Raw genomic sequence first — 19,512 nt, forward strand, 5'->3', positions numbered from 1 at the left:
ACATTTACTCTTTGGGCCGTAATTAGAGATTGCCTTGATCCTGTGCAGGAGGCTAATAAGGTGGGGAAGCAAGGTGTAGTGAAAGACTTGAGGAAAGTCGACAAAGGCTGTGAGTCCTTAAAGACTCCCCCACTGTCTTCCACTAAGGCTGTGATTAACATTTGTGCTTTGAAGGTCTGGAAAGAGCTCCCAACAAAAGGGGGAAATTCACTAGATCTTACATCCATCAGACAAAGACCTGAAGAGCCATATCAAAATTTTGTAGCTCAGTTGCTATAGGCAGTTAACAGAGTAATAAGTGATTCAGGGGCAGTCCCTGCTGGCGGGCAAACCTGTGCGTCCTGCATGATGCCATGCATCAGGACTGGGGTCTGGTATGGAGAGCCCCTCGTCCTGGGAAATGGGGTGGCGGGCAGGCATACAGGTACTTACCTGGAGGCCATAAGGTTTCTTGGAGAGGGCAGTTAGACCACAGAAGGGGTGTGTTCCTTCGGTGCCAGACTGGGCAGCTTGTCTGTCCACCACCTTGGATTTGGCAGCAGCAAGTTCCCAACAGGCTTCTCTGAACTTTGGGGAGTTGAAAATAGGGATCCTAGGCGTGGGCACAAAGTACTCTTGGAGAGTTGAAAAACACCCACGTACACATGCATGCTTCCCTTTCCTGTGTCCTTTTGAAAACCTGAGATCAGAGGAAATTTTCCCATCCCTCTGCCCACAGTGGGACCCAAATACTGCCAGAGGGAGGGCTTCCTTGAACACTTTTCACTGTGTTCTCTTGTTAAGCCTAAAGGCCCAATTGGTTGAAATAGCAAAGGTGGTAGTAGCAGCCTTAAGGGAAACAGGGCCCATGAAAAAGGATCACCCTAGGAAGGGTCAGGATGGCAGGCCTAGGTCCTGATTAGGGATAGAAAAGAAAGGGCAAAGTCAGGTGTAGAGGAACAAAGTAAAATCTTTAACTTGGAAAAATGACAGGGCCAGGGCTCCTTGCAACTGAGCCCTTGGGAGCCAAGAATAACAAGACAATAGGGGACAAACTAGTTAGTTTCCTGGTAGATACTGGTGCTGCAGACTCAGTCCTGACCGAGCCAATGGGACCTTAACCTATCCCTGGACTTCAAACAGGACTACAGACCTTGAAAAGAATACTGTGACTCATTCTCTTCTAGTCATGCCGGAGTGCCCATACCCCCTACTTGGACGTGATCTTCTCCAGTGATTGTTCAATTGCTGGCCACTGCCACTCCAAGCCACTGGCCATCAATCCTGACAGCCTGCCTCCAGATGATGACCCGGAGAAACCCTACAGGAATGCCTGGAGGTAATCAACATAGTGCAGACGGTCTGCCCAGACCTCAAGGATGTCCCACTGCCATCATCAGATGAGGTATTGTTCACAGATGGGAGCAGCTATGTCCAGGAAGAAATCAGGTATGCTGGGAAAGTAGTAACTCTGGACCATGCTGTAATGTCACAGACCTTAAATAGGGGAACTTCAGCCCAACAGGCTGAACTCATAGCCCTAATCCAGGCTCTCCGATGGGGCAAGAAAAATCTGAAAACATGGGAGGCAGCCCTATAACCAATGGGGCCTCTCCAGATATTAGTTGCCATGCCAAAACCAAGTTTGCCTTCGACTCATACTTATACTGGGTCAGAAAATGACTTGGCCAAGCAGAAACAAGCCATAAAGGAAATCAATGGATGGTGAACACTGCCTGATGGGACGTTGTTGGTCCCAGAGGCTCTAGGCTGAACTTTAGTCAACCAGCTGCACCAGGCTACCCACTTAGGTTACACCAAGCTTACTAACTCCTGAGAGGCAGGTAATGTCCAGCAAGGTCACAGGGAAAGGGAGAAGGTGGAGGGAAGTAGGAATATGTGGGTCTGAGTAGGGAGGAGAAGAATAATGGAGATGTGCAGACAGCAGGTGGACTGAGCAAGCTCTCAGGTTAATGTCAGGGGAAGGACTAGGTAAGTCACAGAGGGTCTATGCAAGTTAAAGGATTGTCTGGAGGGAATAAAAAGAAGAAAAGATAAAAGAAAGGGACATATATATTACAGGAAGACGGACACTGGAGGAATACTCAAGAAGGGAAGAAAATAGGACACTGAGAGAGGGAGAGCTTGCCCCTGGTGGTGGGATAACAGTCTGGGATGTAATAAAGAGAGTAACAGGTTTAGGTTACTCCTGACTCTTGGATCAGACAATGACCCTGCCTTTATAGCAAAGAGATCACAAGATATCTCTAAGGGTTCGATATAAATTGGAAGCTCAACTGTGCTTACTGCCCACAGAGTTCCTGGCAGATAGAGCACAGGAACAGAACCTTAAAGGAAACCTTAACCAAAGTTACTTTAGAAACCGGTAAAAACTGGTCCACTCTGCTCCCCCTCGCCCTCTTACAGTTCTTGCAGGCCCTGCAGTCCACTCAGAAAGCTGTCCATAAACACGTCTGCAATGCCCTGCCTGTGCCCACCTCGGACCCTGTGCACCCTTTCCAGCCTGGGGACTTGATATGGGCAAAGAAGTTCACCACCCAGGGACTAACTCCAGCCTGGAAGGGACTATATACACTGTCATCCTGACTGCACCAACAGCTATCAAGGTCAACGGCATCCCGACCTGGCAGCACCATTCCCCGCTGTGGGGGAAAAAGCAAAATGACTGTTCAGGCCTCTCCAGATAAGACTCTTGTGTTTATTGGGACTTTGATTCTTCTAGTTATGACTGTTCAGGGGAATCCTTATAGACCTGGGCCCCAATGGAACTGGGAACTTAGAAATGGTCCTACAGAACAGGAGAGGATTAAATCTCTCATTTATTAAGGAAGGAGGATTATGTGTTACACTGGGAGAAAAATGCTGTTTTTATGAGAATAATTCAGGGATTATTCAAGAAAGTTTATCACTAGTTAAAAAAAATATCAAGGAACAAAAAAGAAAAAGGTGACAATCTAAAAACTGGTTTACAACTCTATTATCCACCATTGCCAGCCCTCTCAATATATTAAGTTTACTCCTAGCCTTTGGGCCATGTCTAATAAATGGCCTCGTGAAAAACTAAGTCGAGTCAAGGATTTGACGTGTCAGGAAAACCAGTGGGGAATGACCTGGGCCCCGAGGCTAAGGTGACTAAATAACTCCATTTTTATCATCAATGGACCTTCCTCGATATTTTTCCAATAATAGGTTAATTACCCCTAGAAATAAAGAACTTTTGCCTAAGATTACAGTTGCCCCACGTGTTGGGAGGCATTTGCAGTTTCCGAGTATCTGTATTTGCAGGTACTTGTGAGCACAGTGAATAATGCTAATTTTGATTTCTGTAATCGCTGTCACACCCACTATTGTACCGGTCCCCTGGGGGGGGGGGGGCAAGAGGGGGATGGAGTTCTGTCTTTAAAATCAGATGAGCAAGAAGAATCTGGTGCTGAGGATCTGGGGAAGCTGTACCCCCACAGCCCACTGGTGTAATGAAGTGCTCCTTTACAATTCAATTGTGCATCTCTGGTTATCTCGCTGACACATTACAACAAGAGGAAGGGAGAGGGAGAGAGATAGAAACATTGATGAGAGAGAACGACTGGCTGCCTCCTGCATGCCCCCCACACTAGAAATTTGGCCCACAACCTGGGCATGTGCCGTGACTGGGAACTGAACCAGCAACCTCCTGGTATATGGGTCAATGGTCAACCACTGAGCCACAGTGGCCGGGCTCCAATGCTTTTAATGGCCATGCTTCAAAGTAATTCCCTGTTCTTTAAACTTTACCTGCTTTCTACCAAAAAAGTGCTAAAGTTAAGATTTTGACACTCACTCTACTCCAATGGTGAGGCATATCATCCCTTAAGCTCTGTTTACAGTTAGCCTAGTTTTGTCAGATGCCTCTTCTAACAGTAAGTCATTAGGCAAATGTTATGTCTATGGTATTTCCTGTAGCCTTACCATTCCTTTAAGTAGTCATATTTACATCTATTTATTTATTGTAAACTTGATATTTGCCAGGCACATTGCAAGGTACTGAGGTAAAAAAGACTTGAAAAATGAATTGATTTTTTCTACTTTGAATTGATAAGTTTTGATGCCTCTACTTATCTCTTAGAGGTATATGCAGGACTGCATTTTTACTGCAGTACATCGTGCATGTACTTAATAGCCTAAATTTTATGTACTTTTTATTACTTTTAATGCATATTTAATATTTTCAAATCATAAATCTGAGCACCTACCAGAAAACAACCACTGGACAACATGAATATCTCCTAATCATTTCATCTTTTTAAAAAATGTTTTTTAAATTATGGTAAAATATATATAACATAAAATTGGTCTTTTTAACCATTTTTAAGGTTATGATTCAGTGGCATTAATTACATTCAGAATGTTTTACAACCATCACACTATTTCCAAAAAAGTTATCTACCCCAAACAGAAACTCTGTAACCATTAAACAATCACTCCCCATTTCCCTTCCCCATCTAGTTCTATCCTAATCAATTATTCATTCTTTATATATCCACTCAGATAAAACTAATACATCTCTGTAAAGCCAATCCTGACAAAATAAATCACATTTTCTATACTACTTCTTAACCCTGTACTAATTTTTATTACTGAATGTATCAGCTCATTCAATAACTGTGTTTATATTCTTCTAGTTTAAGGGTAGGATCCAGGAAATACAAAAAAGCTAGCAATTATTAAAAACCTTTATATTTCTCATGGCTAAAATAGTGAATGGCACTGAGTAAGCACTCACTACATTTTGTCCTGTCATAACAAAAATGAATAATTGTGGCCTGGAGCAGGCACAATTTGGAGGTGCTGAGCAGGCTCTCTGCTAGAAACAATCTTTACTTGAAACACTTATATGAAATATTATAATTCCCTTTAGGTTAATGTATTCTGAGTTCTGAACATAAACTTTTAAAATATAAGTAAGATTTAAAAGAAATAAAATATTAGAATCTGTCATCAAAACCCATAGTGCAAACTAATTTATCAGGCTTTTTCTTTAAACACAGAAAATGAATTAATTTTTGAGGTTGAGATGGAAAAAGGTAAGACAGAAGGCATATATCTAAATTTATCAAATTGTAGCCCTTGCTGGTGTGGCTCAGTTGGTTAAGCATTGCCCCATGCACAGAGAGGTCGCTGGTTTGATTCCTGGTCAGGGTACATACCTGGGTTGCAGGCTCAATCCCCAGTAGGAAGCATGCAGGAGGCAGCCAATGTTTCTCTCTGATCCATGTTTCTCTCTCTCTCTCCCTCTCGCAAATAAATTTTAAAAAATATATTTAAATTCCTCAAATTGTATACATAAAATCTGTGCCTTTTTCTGTATATCAATTATATCTCAAAAAAGCGGGAGAGATAGAGAAAAGGAGAAAAGGGAAGGATAATTTTGTATAAAAAGTATTGTTTCAAGATAAATATGATGCTACTTGGAAAGGGGAGCGAGAATACATGGAAAGCTAAGTCAAAAATAATACTTCCCACTTTATGTGAGCCTTGAGAAAAAAAATACCTACTAAGGGCTCTTAGTGGTTTAACTGGGTTAAAAAAAACAAAACAAAACAAAAAACCCAGAGCCTAGCAGCCATTTGTACATAGGGGCTTCTCATACAAACCACATTTCAAGGAGAATCTTGCACTAAGCCGCCTGCTTCCAGGGCTGAACTGCCTGCCTTCATTGTCTTCTGCCAAATGAGCCAGACTTTATAAAGGAGTTCCTGGAATAGTATTTCAACCAATAGGACTGGGGCTTTCCCCATCCAATCAGAGCTATGCATCTACATCCCCATCAGAATTTCACCAATCAATCAGAGCAACTCTATTCTGACCAATCAGGACAGTGCTTTTCGGTCTAATCAAACTGTAAGGATTTGGAGTTCTCATTTGTACGAGAAAAACCAATCAAGAACCAGGGAGGGGGACTTCTGTCTATATAAGTCAGCTCTTCTTTTACTTGGAGAGCATAATTTTCCTGTCCACCAAAGAGTGAAGACGGTTTCCCAGGCTGGAACTTAAATACTGAAGATGAAACACCAAAGACATCTTCCCAGATTAAAGCCAAGAAGAACAGGCAGGGCAGAGCAGGAGAGATCAGAGAAGACCTGGCCGAACAGGAATCTGTCTAGCCAAAGAAGGGCCTGGCCCCAGGGCTCACAACCACACTGTTTCACAGCCATGCTTCTTTTTTTTTTTTTTTTTGTAACTTTTATTTTCCCATATATTTTTTTAAGTTTTGTTTTTGTTACAGATGTTTCTCCTTTTCCCCACACTGATTCCCCCTCCTCCTCCCTCTGCACCCTGTCCCCAGCTTTGTTGTCCATGTCCATTGTTCATGCACACATGCCTATAAATTCTGTGGTTTATCTCTCCCCCACCACCCCCTCTTCTGGGGATTGTCAGTCTGGACTCCACTTCCACGTCTCTGGGACTACCCCATTCCTCAGACTGTTTTGTTCATTATATTCCACAAATAAGTGAGATCATATGATACTTGTCTTTCTCTGTTTGGCTTGTTTCACTTAGTATAATACTTTCCAGGTCCCTCCATGTCGTCTCAAAGAATAAGAGATCTTTCTTTCTTACAACTGCATAGTACTCCATTGTGTATATGTACCACAGCTTTTTTATCCATTCGTCTACTGAGGGACATTTGGCACAGCCATGTTTCTTCATGATTGAGCTGTAACACTACTGAGTTGTTCCACAGCCATGCTGTATCACAATTGAGCTGTTTGTAGTGAACAGTTTTCTTCTTCACTACACCCCAAATTGGGGTTGAATTGATTCTAACAACCATCAGTTGACAATAATTTTCTAGGACATTGTAATAATATTCTCTTTAAAGTCAAAGGCAAATAAAATCTGTCCATTTACCTTGTGACTCTGCTTAAAGCTACAACATCTGGTTAAATGCAGACAGTAGAGCCTGCTAGAGTATTTACACAGAGCTCTGGGCTCATCATAGGATTTCCAGTTCTTTCTCCAGGGCCAGTTGCCCTCAGTGTTGTCTATATCTTAACTTGTGTATTTCTGGCAGCAGTGCTTCCCAGCACCTGATACATTTTATCATCCACACATTATCATTGCTTCAGACATATAAGCACATGGTCTGAGAGGTGAAAGTTATGAGGATCAATTTCATCTTGTTACTGCCCAGAACTGTGTTCCTGTACATGAGTTCCCTATTCAAATCTTAAGCTACAAGCTGGACGTTTGCCTAGTTCTTTGGTCTCTCGGCTCCTTTGGCATTTGGGGGCCACTTGGCATACACCACTGTCTTCCAAAATATACCTACTCATACCTCTTAATTATCACCCTACTTTTAATAACTGCTCAAATAGAATATTAATCAATAATTAATATTCTCCCGATTCCAGAAAGGATATGAAACATATGTTAGGCATGACAGTCAAAAGGGGTTTTAAAAATGAGACTGGAAATAACTGAATATTTCAAGAACTTGTAGGATAAGAGGATTGTAATACGTACCACATTTTAGTTTTAAATGTCTTGGCAACTTCTGAAAGATTAGTAAGAAACTTTGCTTAAATATTTTCTTTGTTTATGCAATCCAGATCATTCATACCTTAGAATATGCTATTCAGTGTTTCATAGTGAGTTTTGAAGAGAAAAATACCACATTTCTTCCTCAAGTATTGGAAGAGAATACGCAATAAAAAAATATTTACTTAAGGTTTGTTTAGACTCCAGATTCCATTTGAATATTCTTATTAAATTCGATGTGCCAATCTTTCTAAAGTTAAGTCACTGATTTACACGAAAACATATTCTCTGTATATGTGGTCATATGCTTCACATAAAATTTACAGAAGAAGTTAATTCAACCTAAGTTCAAAGATTATGGGCATCAACACAAAAATGACTAAATGAAAAGAAATATTACTGATCTATCTGAAATAGAAAAAAAACCCCACTAAATTACCATAGGACTGAATTAAACCTTAGGACTACTACTTCTTAGATAAAAATAAAAAGCAAATCAGATAACTTCTTTTGAAGTCTGGGAACATATGATCCTGAAATGCACTGACTTATCATTTGAGAGTTTCACTAATATCTATCATAACAGTTTAGTAGCATGACAACCATCTTAAAGTTATTATATTTTGAATACACTGTTTAAGCTACTTCATCATTTATGACATGGTAAGAATATGGAGAAACAGATGTTAAAAACAGCAAGCTACATATTAAAATAAAAATTTTATTTTGACCAATAAGGCCTGAAATCAATGTGAGAAAAACTCTATAGCTAGCACCTTCTGTCCTGAGGCAGGTAGAAGAGAAAGGTTTAATTCATAATTAATTATGCATTATGTTCCTGCCAAATGAGCCAGCCCTTACAAATTTGACAATGACTGGTCTGACAAAGAAATAATCTGAATTGACTCCAAAGATAAAAGAAATCCTATTTTAATTTCTTAACTACAAAGATAGAAAGAAAATGAGATAGCTAACAGTAACATTTTAAAATGCATTTAAGCTACTATATAAAAATATAGAAAAAATAAAATTGATAAAAATTTTATTGGTAACATTCACACATATAAATTAAAATTATATAGTTAATATGTAGTTTATATAGAAGATCTACGTATGATGTTTGGAATAACATCTAAAAATTCTGTCAGAGTATTTATTTATTTTTCTCAACATATATCTGAATATCAAAGAAAGAAAAAGAGCATACCATACTTCAGTGACTAAAGAGGAAAGCTAAGGCTACTGACTGCATCCAATGAGACTAATTTTAAGTGGGATAGCATAAAAAATTAAGCAATATAAAGTGTATGTATATATATATATGTATATATATATTTGATATATCAGCTCAAAACCTTTATTGCCTTTATTACTTAGTATAAATTAAGATTTCCATAGTGGGAAAAACTTGACAGAGAAAAAAAGTTATAAGTAAATGAGTCTATATAACAGAAAAAGAATTATCAGAAATAATATTTAACTTTATATATCATTTAGTCAAAATTTTAAAACAATATAATTACAGAAAGCATCCTGTCACTTAACACCTGTGATTCTAGTCCAGTTACTTAACTTGTCTTAAGATTCAAATTTTTCATTTGTAAAATGGAAATAACTCTTATCTACCATATAAACAGTGATGATTAAATAAGATAATGTATGCAAAGAACTATGTAAGTGTCTGGAATATAGCTAACTTAAGTGTCTACTATTATTATTCTATTATATCTTCTCCTTCAAAATATGACCACCAAATGTAAAGTGCAGCATAGGGAATATAGTCAATAATATAATAATAATTCTATATGGTGTCAGATGCGTATTAGACTTATTGCGGGAATCATTTTGTAAGGTATATAAATGTCTATATATAAATTACTAAGTTGTATACCTGAAAACTATATAATATTGCATGTCAATGATAACTGAAAAAAAATTTTTTTAAATGACTACAAAAATTTTCAAACAGATTGGGTTCTGCTTTTCAGGGACTGTGTTTCATTTTTAATTTTTATCACATTTGGAAAGCCAATCATACATACTACTTCACTTTTCCACTAATAAAACTATCATAATTGGCTATGAATCACTTTATATAAAACACTAAAAAAAAATATTTCCTAAAATATGCTCTATATGCTAGAGCTTGGTAATTTAAAGAAAAACAACAAATAAAAATATCTTGTACTGCACATATTCTCTGCTACATGGAGACATAAAGAAGAAAGACTCCTTGGTTGATCCCTCTGTTAAGTTCAGTGACATTTAATTAACAAGTGCTGATTCTTTTTTAATCATGTAAAGTTTTACAAGATAGGCCATAGACTCAACTTACCTGATGAAGATCATTTCCCAATGCATACTCTGCAAAGTAGCCTGGAGCAGCAGATGAGGCTCTAATGGCCTGCCACATTTTGTACTGACAACCCCCCAAATAGTGAGAGTTGACTCCAGGAAAATGGCCATAGTTTCTGAACACAAAAGCTTTCGGTGTTATCCCTCTGTTTACTATGGTACTTACTGCAGCTACCTAGTAAATTAAAAATTGAACAATACCCATTGTAAGCAGTAATATTTGGTATTTGTAAAAATTATAATTTAGTAGTATGAATAAAAAACCTACAACTCTACCCATCAAGATAAATGTAAAAATAACTAGATCTTTTAAAATAGGTTTCTCTTTATAAAGAATTAGATGTAAGGACTGAGATAATTTTGAGAAATATAAGAGAATAATTCAAGAAGGCATAGATTTGTAGACCTTTATATAACCGATACAGCAATAGTCGTAACAAATAAAAACTACCTAAAGATAAATACACTATTTTCATAATATAATTTACTAATTAGTCTTTGTTTCCATGATCTTTGAAAGTACTATGACTTTAATCATTGAAACTCTAAGACTACACAAATTCTCTAGGTTTTCTGATCATAGTAACTGGCAGCAGGCTAATTTTTTAAATTAAAAAATGAATGTTCACCCCCCTGGGTCTCAAATTTTACTGGTGTCAGCTGAATTTGTGTGAAATATAAACTTAAGAAGTGAAAGATATTGAGGACAAAGCTGTTAAGAGTCCTGTGCCAAACCCTGTCAGGGGCCTGTTTGCTTTGCTATTTTATAAACCGAAGGCCATATCCCAAGTTCCTATGAGTGATCCAAGTGTGTCTCTAGGCTACTGTGACAAGAGTTAGCCATACACTATAATACAGAAAGTCTTTCTATTAATTGGTATATAGACAGGCTGAGTTAAGAAACACACAAGAGGCTATTCCATTTATCATGAGTAAATTATTTTTTGAGGTGGCTAAAGCTCCCCCATACCTCCTCTATTCTTTATTATTTAAAGTTGGTAATTCCACCCTGGCAGGTTTGGCTCAGTGTTTAGAACATCAGCCCATGGACCTAAGGGTCACGGGTTCGATTTCCAGTCAAACACACATACCTGGGTTGCAGGTTCAATCCCTGGCTCCAGTTGGGGTCATGCGGGAGGCAATCAATCGATGTGTCTCTCTCACATGAATGTTTCTTTCTCTCTCTCTCTCCCTCCCTCTCTTCCACTCTAATCAATGGAAAAATATTCTCGAGTGAGGATTGACAAAAAAAATAAAGTTGGCAATTTCCATGACTTAAAAACAAGAATCCCTGAAGATACAGGGGAATAAACAAGAGGTATAGAGTGTATCCTAGAGCCCACTCCAAAAGAAATTTTGCCTGTCAGTACCATGGCTTCTACTAAAGCTGTGCATGGTCTGATCCACCTACCATTCTAGCCTCATTTCACATGCTGCCCTTGGTATGATTAGGCTCTAGTCTTCAGGAAGTCTTCTAGTTCCTATATACCGTCTGAGGGCGTCTCCAAAAAAACTTCCTCCTGCACAGGTCATTCCCTTTGCCAGGAACACTCCTACTCATCAGCCTTTACACTGAGATCTCAAATCTCATATCCTTGGAGTAGCTTTCCCTCATGTCCCTGTAAATATACTCTCTCAGAGAACTGTTTTTATGCTCCATAGCACTTATTTCAGGAAAACTATTTCATTTGCATGATTATTTGATTAAAGCCTACTTTGCCCTACTGGACTATAAACTCCATGTCTGTTTTTACTCACTAATGTATCCAAAGTGCCTAGCACAATTATGTCATATTGGGTGCATAATTAATACCTAAAGAGTAAATTAAAATATAGTTAAGTAACAGTGAAAGGGCAACAGAGAGAACTGTATTTGATTTTTCATGGTTACAGCTTGTTACCCAAAAATAAATACAAGGAATTTCTAGGTGCAGAAACCCTATTCCTTAATCAAATAACAAGTATAATCAAAGAACACAGAACTTAAGCAATACTCAGATCACTGTTTCAAACAAAATAAAAAGAGAAGCCATGCTGAGACTTATTGTAGAAACAACTACATTTTTAAATTGGGATTCCATTTGTATATTAATCTAATAGATATCTAACAAGCATATATACTTTGTTTTTAAAAATCTAGGAGAGCCCTGGCTGGTTTGGCTCAGCAGTTCGAGGAGTGTCGGCTTGTGGACCAGAGTTGCGGGTTCAATTCTGGTCAAGGGCATGGTCCTTGGTTGCAGTTCGATCCCCGCCCCTGGTCCAGGTTGTGCGGGAGGCAACTAACTGATGTGTCTCTCTCAGATAGACGTTTCTTTCCCTTTCTCTCCCTCCCTCCCTCCCTCCCACTCTATCTGAAGATAAGTGAATAAATATCCTTGGGTGATGATTTAAAAAAAATCTAGGAGAGAAAAATGACACAATTTTTCTTAAGTCACTGGATTTGATTAACCATTATTCTTCCTTATCTTTACTCTCAGTCTTTCATGTTCTTAAACTTTTGTTGTACTTTTACTATATATGCAGAAAAGGTCTAATGATAACATTCTATATCTTCAGAGAATGACTCAATATATAAGGAATCAATATAATCTACTAAAAGAAATTCCTAAGCAATTTTTCCTTTAATAAAGGACCTTTAGCATAAGTGTTTTCACCTAACCTTCAATTCCAACTACATGTTATATATTCTAAACTTACCTTAGGACATGTGGGGTTTCTTGCTGTTTCAATCATTAGTGAAGATCCCATTCTATCCCTTTATTAAAGGAGAAGAGAGAAATTAAAGAAATCAAAATGATTTTATCTCCTAACATCAGGGAACGTATGCTATGCAATGACTGTTTGCCCATGGCTTTGTCAAAGCGCTACAAGGGACCAAATTAAAACAAAAAAATGTACATGAATCTCCTCTAGGAGGCTTATAATCCAATTATGTACATGAAACAATATGTGGTTAGTATTTATTAACCTCTGATCCAAATACCGTTCTGCCAGTGTGAGGGCAAATCATACAGGTTGCAGAATCTGGGAAAGATGCATGGAGGTGTAGCTTGAAAAGGACAGCGAAACATGGCAAGGTAACACAGTCAGGACAGAAGCAGGGGAAAGGCACAGAAGCGGAATCAATCTGTTGTTTTCAGGATCCTACTGACAGAATAAAGTTGCTGTGTTGAGATAAGACTGCAGAATGGGTAGGCTAGTTACAGAGTAACCAAAAACCAGATCAGGACATTTAGACTTTAAACTTGTATTAGCAATACAAAGTCAATGTCACCTTACCAAAAAAATGTTTAACTCATCTGAATTGGCATTTGAATTACTGCAACATTATAGAAATTGCCCTTGGGCAGCAATTTCTACAATTCCATTATTTGAAAATAATGTTTTCTTCTGTTTCTCAACTAGAATGTTAGTGAATTCACTTAAGGATAGTATTCACAAATTAGGTAGTGACCTACCCTTCACAATCTTTTCAAATATCACAATCTTTTCAAAGTGTAAAATACTTTCTAAAACAGGCAAGATCTTTGTCTTTACAACCTGACCTATGTTTCTTCTGCATGAAGATTAATGCAATTTTATTCTTATATAGGTCTTTCACTTTATCTTTTAATAGAAATCTTGCTGTAAAATTGGGACAGAGATCCTGGGAGCATGCTGCTTTCACACTTTAAGCAAAGTTCACATTTACTTTTTTGTTTGAACCTTTTATAAACAGAACCCAAATGCATTAGTGGATTAAGTTTAAATTATAAGAGAATTCAGGAACATTGTTTATTTAAGAGAGATATCTAAATACAAAAATCTCAATATTCCTAGATTCCACTGTGGTTTAATTAAAAAGTGTCCTTGCCCCGGTTGGTGTGGCTCAAAGGTTAGAACGTTGGCCTTAGCACAGAAGGGTTGAAGGGTTGTGGGTTCAATTCCTGGTCAAGGGCATGTACCTTGGTTGTCCTGGTTGTAGCACATGTGGCAGGCAACTGATGTATAGCTCACACTGAAATATTTCTCTGTCTCTCTCTCTTTCTCTCCCTCCCTTCCAGTCCCTCTAAAATTAAATGGAAAAAATATGCTCAGGTGAGAATAACAACAAAAAATAGTGTCCCTAAAATAACACAAAATTATTACCACAGGGGAAAAAAAAAATCTATAAAATTACTCTCGATAAACAATGAGAGAAATTAAAAAAAGATAAAGTCCAGAGAGTAGATGTGGTAGATTATAATAATAATGTCCCCAATGAATCACATTTTCTGATATCTGTATCTCCGTATATCGTTCCTTCCCACATAGACCATGGGTTTCAGTGGCTATGGTCAATGGAACATCGGCAGACATGCCATAGCAAAACCTTTTAACTAATTTTAAATTTGGTTTGTGTTGCACAAAAGTGAAATCATACACTATAAAGTATAGGAGGGATTTGTATAATGAACCCAATGACAGATTTGATTACTAAATTTGAACTGTTAACTGTTTAACAATTTTAGACTTGTAGCTTGCTTTCTTTGGCTTGCTTTTGCTTTTACATCTATGCTACACTACTTTGCCATGTAGCAATTGCACTGTGCAATATTACAATAAGGACTGGAAAAAATTTTAAAGATGTAATGTCTATTACAGTTTGCTATAGTATTTCTACTTCTCAGTAATTTACTTATATTTTTGTTTTGTTTTTAAACTTATTTTTATTGTTGAATGTATTACAGATGTCCCTTTTTCCACTACTGACCCCCTCCTCCCCAATACTGCCTCCATTCTGCCTTCCCCACCCTATCGTTTGTGTCCGTTGGTTATGCATATAGGCATAGAAGTTCTTTGGTTGATCTCTTCCTGCCCACCCTCCCCCCTTCCCTTTGAGGTTCATCAGTCTAACAACCAATTTGTACATCTTAATTCCTTCATCTTCTTCACCCATCTCCCCCAACCCCCTCCTATTAGGCAGGCAACAAAAAGTTCTTTGTATCTATGAGGCTGTTTCTGTTATGCTTGCTCATTTTGTTTGTAGATTCAATTGTTGATAGATATGTATTTATCACCATTTTATTGTTCATATTTTTGTTCTCCTTCAAGACCCTTCAACATTTCATATAACACTGGTTTGTTGGTGATAAACTCCTTTATCTTTTTCTTGTCTGGGAAACTTTTTATATGTCCATCAATTCTAAATGATAGCTTTGCAGGATAGAGTAATCTTGGTTATAGGTGGTTGCTTTCCATCACTTTGAATATCTCTTTCCACTCCTTTCTGGCCTGCAAAGTTTCTTTTGAGAAATTGGCTGACAGTCTTATGGGAGCTCCTTTGGAGGTAACAAACTGCCTTTCTCTTGCTGCTTTTAAGAGTCTTTCTTTATCTTTAACTTTTAGCATTTTGATGATGAGTCTTGGTGTGGGACCTCTTCAGCTTTATCTTGTGTGGGACTCTCTGTACTTCCTGGAGTTGTATGTCTGTTTCCTCCACCAACTTAGGGAAGTTTTCTGTCATTACTGCTTCAAATAGGTTTTGAATTTTTTGCTCTCTCTCTTCTCCTTCTGGCACTCTCATGATGCAAATGTTGGTATGCTTGAAGTTGTCCCAGAGGCTCCTTACACTGTCCTCATTTTTTTGGATTTGTTTTTCTTTTTGCTGTTCTGATTGGGTTTTTTCCTTCTTTATATCTCAATTCAATGGTTTGCTTCTTGGTTTCACCTACTCTACTGATTCCCTGTAAATTATTCTTGTTTTATTTAGTGCATCCTTCATTTCTGACTGGTCCTTTTTTATGTTGTTGAGGTTCTAAGTTCTTTGGAGTTCTCCTTAAGTTCCTTGAAGGTCTCCCTAAGTTTCTTGAGCATCCTTATAACCAGTGTTTTGAACTTTGCATCTGATTGATTGCTTATCTCCATTTTGTTTACTTTTCCTGGAATTCTGTTCTGTTCTTTCACTTGGGACATTTTTCTTTATCTCCTCATTTTGGCTGCTTCCCTGTGTTTGTTTCTACGTACTAGGTAGAGTTGCTATGTCTCCTAGGCTTTGAAGGGTGGTCTATTATTGTAGATTTCCTGTAGGGTCCAGTGGCACAACCTCCCTGATCACCCCAGCTGGGCCTTCAAGGTGCACCCCTAGTGTGGACTATACACCCTTCTGTTGTAATTGAGTCTTGACTGCTGTAGGCACGTCAATGAGAGGGATTTACTCAGGGTGATCAGCTGCAAGGACTGGCTGTGTCCATTAACCACTAGCGTCTGACTCCCGTGGAGAATAGCGTTGTAGGGGCCCAACACACAGAGCAAGACTTACTTCAGCAAGGCTCTGGTACCCACTGAGTCCACTCAATGTGTGTGTCACTTGTGGAGGTGGTTGGGTGGTGGTGCTTCCATGTGGTCTGAAGTTATTCTCTGGGTGTGCTGATTCTGGGGCAAAGTCAGCCTCTGCCTGTGTTCTATCCAGGGCCACTCGGCATAAGCTACATAGTGATCTGTAGACAGCTGCTACTTGTGCTGGGCTTGGAGGTACCCAGGAAAAGCCAAGCTGTGAATCAAGGCTAGCTGCTTCTACTGCCAGGCCTGGGGCCACTTAACGAGAGGTAATAGGTCTCAGAGACCAGAAGCTCCTTGTTTGAGAGATTTTATGAAAATCTGAAGCAGGAGCGAAGACAGGCCAATCCTATGGTAAAGCCACTGAAAACAGCTTGGGTGGGCCCGAAGGTTGGGTGGGGTAGGGCATCAGGAAATCACCAGGGTGGGGCAAACAGTGTAAGCTAGGTGGCTGAAATCCCAGATATGGCTGGTCTGCTGCCCCAGAAAACAGCTTACTAAAGAAACAGCAGCCTCCCACAGCAGGTCTCTCCAGGAGAAAGCTGCCCCTCCAGCTCTCACCCCAATGCTGAACAATTCAGTTCTTCTCCATATGTCTCTGGTGTCTTTCAAGCTGCCTCCCCAACTCTGGAGCCCAGAAGGAGAGAGTCCGAGTAAGTCCATGGGCAGGCCCTTTAAGAAGAACTGCCTGGGTCTCCAGCAGCCTCAGCCTCCCTCAGTCTCAGTTCCCGCTGATTTTTATAGCCAGAAGTTATGGGGACTTCTCTTCCTGGCACTGGAACCCTGAGCTGGGGTGCCTGGTGTGGAACGGGGACCCCTCACTCCTCAGGGAGGACCTTCCTAGCCGAGGTATCCCTCCTGATTTTTATCCACCACACGTGGATGTGGGACCAGCCCATCCGTGCCTCCACCCCTCCGTGCCTCCACCCCTCCTACCAGTCTCAGTGTGACTGTTCCTTTAATTTCGCAGTTGTAGGACTTTCATTCAGCTTGATGTCAGGTGGTGTGAATGATGGTTGTTCTGTAGTTTAGTTGTAATTTTGATGTGGTTGTGGGAGGAGGTGAGACTGCGTTTACCTACGTTGCCATCTTGACTGCTCTACTTCTCAGTGATTTAAATGTGACCAAGTTTTCTGTATTTTGTCACAAAAAGCAGATTTACCAGGTGACTATTTTCATGAGTGTCAAAAAGAATTTATGGTGTATTACTGTCAATTCACTTTGAATTAAAATATACATATTGCAGCATAAATAGATAGATGATAGATAGATAGATAGATAGATAAATAGATAGATAGATAGATAGATAGATAGATAGATAGATGATAGATAGATAGATGGATGGATGACAGATAGGTAAAGAAAATAAACTGAGGTTTGATAAGCACTTCTGCACTGAGGCTTTCCTTCTTGGAACTCAGACTACCATTACAAGATGAAGTACAGGATGAGAATGACCAGCTGTCCCAGTCATTTTAGCTAAGCTGCTGAATGCCCACAGCCATGTGAGTGAGTTGAGATAAGAACAGAGGAAACACCCAACCGAAGCATAAGACTAAACCATTGTCATTTTAAAACACTAAGTTTTGGAATAATCTGTTGAAGGTTTGAAAATTTACTGTAAAACCAGCCTGTGTTATGAAATGTCACTAATCATTAGAGATGCAAATTAAAATGACTATGAGATATCACCTTACACCGTCGGAATGGCTGCCATCAACAAATCATTAAACAAGTGCTGGCAAGGATGTGGAGGAAAGGGAACCCTAGTATACTGCTGGTGAGAATGCAGACTGGTACAGCCACTATGGAAAACAACATGGTGTCTCCTCAAAAAATGAAAAATGGAACTGCTATTTGACCCACTTATTCCACTTCTAGGAATATATCCTAAGAAGCCTGAAACACTAGTCAGAAAGAATATATATACACCTATGTTCATAGCAGCACTATTAACAATAGCTCTGGAATAGCCCAAGTTTCCATCAGTAGATGTTTGGATAAAAAAGTTGTGGTACATTTACACAATGGAGTACTATGCAGCTGTAATAAAGATCTCTTACCCTTTAAGATGGCATGGAGGGACCTGGAGGGTATTATGCTAAATGAAATAACCCAGTCAGGGAAAGACATGACACATATCACATGATGTCACTTAGTTGTGGAATATAATGAACAAAATAAGCTGACAAACAAAATAGATCCAGAGACATGGAAGTCAGGAACAGACTGACAAACCTCAGAGGGAAGTGGGGTGGGGAGTGGGAAGAGATTAACCAGAGAACTTACATACATATATGCCTAAGCAATGGACACAGACAACAGTGCAGTGAAGGCGGAAGCAGCAGAGAGTACTAATGGAGGAAAAAAGGAGGGACACCTATAGTACTTTCAACAATAAAGATAAATTAAAACAAAAAAAATCACATTTTCAACATATAAATGTTTAATGTATTTACATCACTTTGAGGAATACTCTGACAAGAATAAGAAAATATTATGCCCTTGAAATTCACACACACACGCACACAAGATAGACAGACAGACAGACAGACAGACTGATAGATAGATGACAGATTAGATAGATAGATAGAAATATAGATAGATAAATATAAAATCAAAACACATAAAATGTTCCAACTCATCAATAATCAATGTGTTGCAAATTTGAAACAGCGGTTTTAAAATCTCTCAAACTGACAGTTTTAAAATTAAAATGTTTGGTGAAATGGAAATACAAATTGATGCTAGTGGGTGAGTAAACTGGGTCAAATGTTTTGATCCAATAATATGTAATAATAATTTTTAAAACATGTGTATTTCCTGATCCATAATTTCACTTGATAATACCTTACAGATATAATCAAAGATTTAAGTAGAGATGTAGGATGTACTTTAAACTTTATTTTAAACTGTAAAAACAACTAAGGTATCCTTTGTTTCCAATAGGGAACTCATTAAATAAAAAATAGTACATTCGTAAAATGAGACAGTGAACAACCATTAAAAACATACCTCAGAAAACAATGACTAAGAAATCATTCACGATACAATGATAAGGTAAAAATGCAGGACTGAAAATTAAATGTGCATTCTCATCCCAATTTTGTGAAGGGGATAAATACATATATGCACAGTCACAATCCCATACACCGACAGATTTATTTGTAAGAAACTCTAGAAAAAGTGCATCACCATGTTAATAGTGGGATTATGCTATTTTCAACTTTATTCTCTATTTCTATACAATTATTTTGTAATTATATCAGCATTGACCTAATAATTATGCTTCTTATAAACTGACCTATATTGCAAGGTCTATAGCTCTGAATATTAAGATTG

At 38.5% G+C, this 19,512-nt stretch overlaps 1 protein-coding gene across 2 annotated transcripts in view; it reads right to left on the minus strand.

Annotated features, from left to right (window-relative positions):
* The window catches only part of PNPLA8 (patatin like phospholipase domain containing 8), a 65,944-nt gene that overhangs the window by 18,043 nt on the left and 28,389 nt on the right, over nucleotides 1–19,512 (minus strand). For both annotated transcript variants that reach the window (XM_036246634.1, XM_036246633.1), the window contains exons 7-8: nucleotides 12,571–12,628; nucleotides 9,854–10,048 (exon numbers count right to left, since the gene is read on the minus strand). In XM_036246634.1, coding sequence (XP_036102527.1) covers nucleotides 9,854–10,048; nucleotides 12,571–12,628 — 253 coding nt within the window. The remainder of the gene's footprint in view (nucleotides 1–9,853; nucleotides 10,049–12,570; nucleotides 12,629–19,512) is intronic.

The sequence above is a fragment of the Molossus molossus genome, unplaced genomic scaffold (assembly GCF_014108415.1).
Source record: "Molossus molossus isolate mMolMol1 unplaced genomic scaffold, mMolMol1.p scaffold_m16_p_7, whole genome shotgun sequence".
Lineage (NCBI taxonomy): Eukaryota > Metazoa > Chordata > Mammalia > Chiroptera > Molossidae > Molossus > Molossus molossus.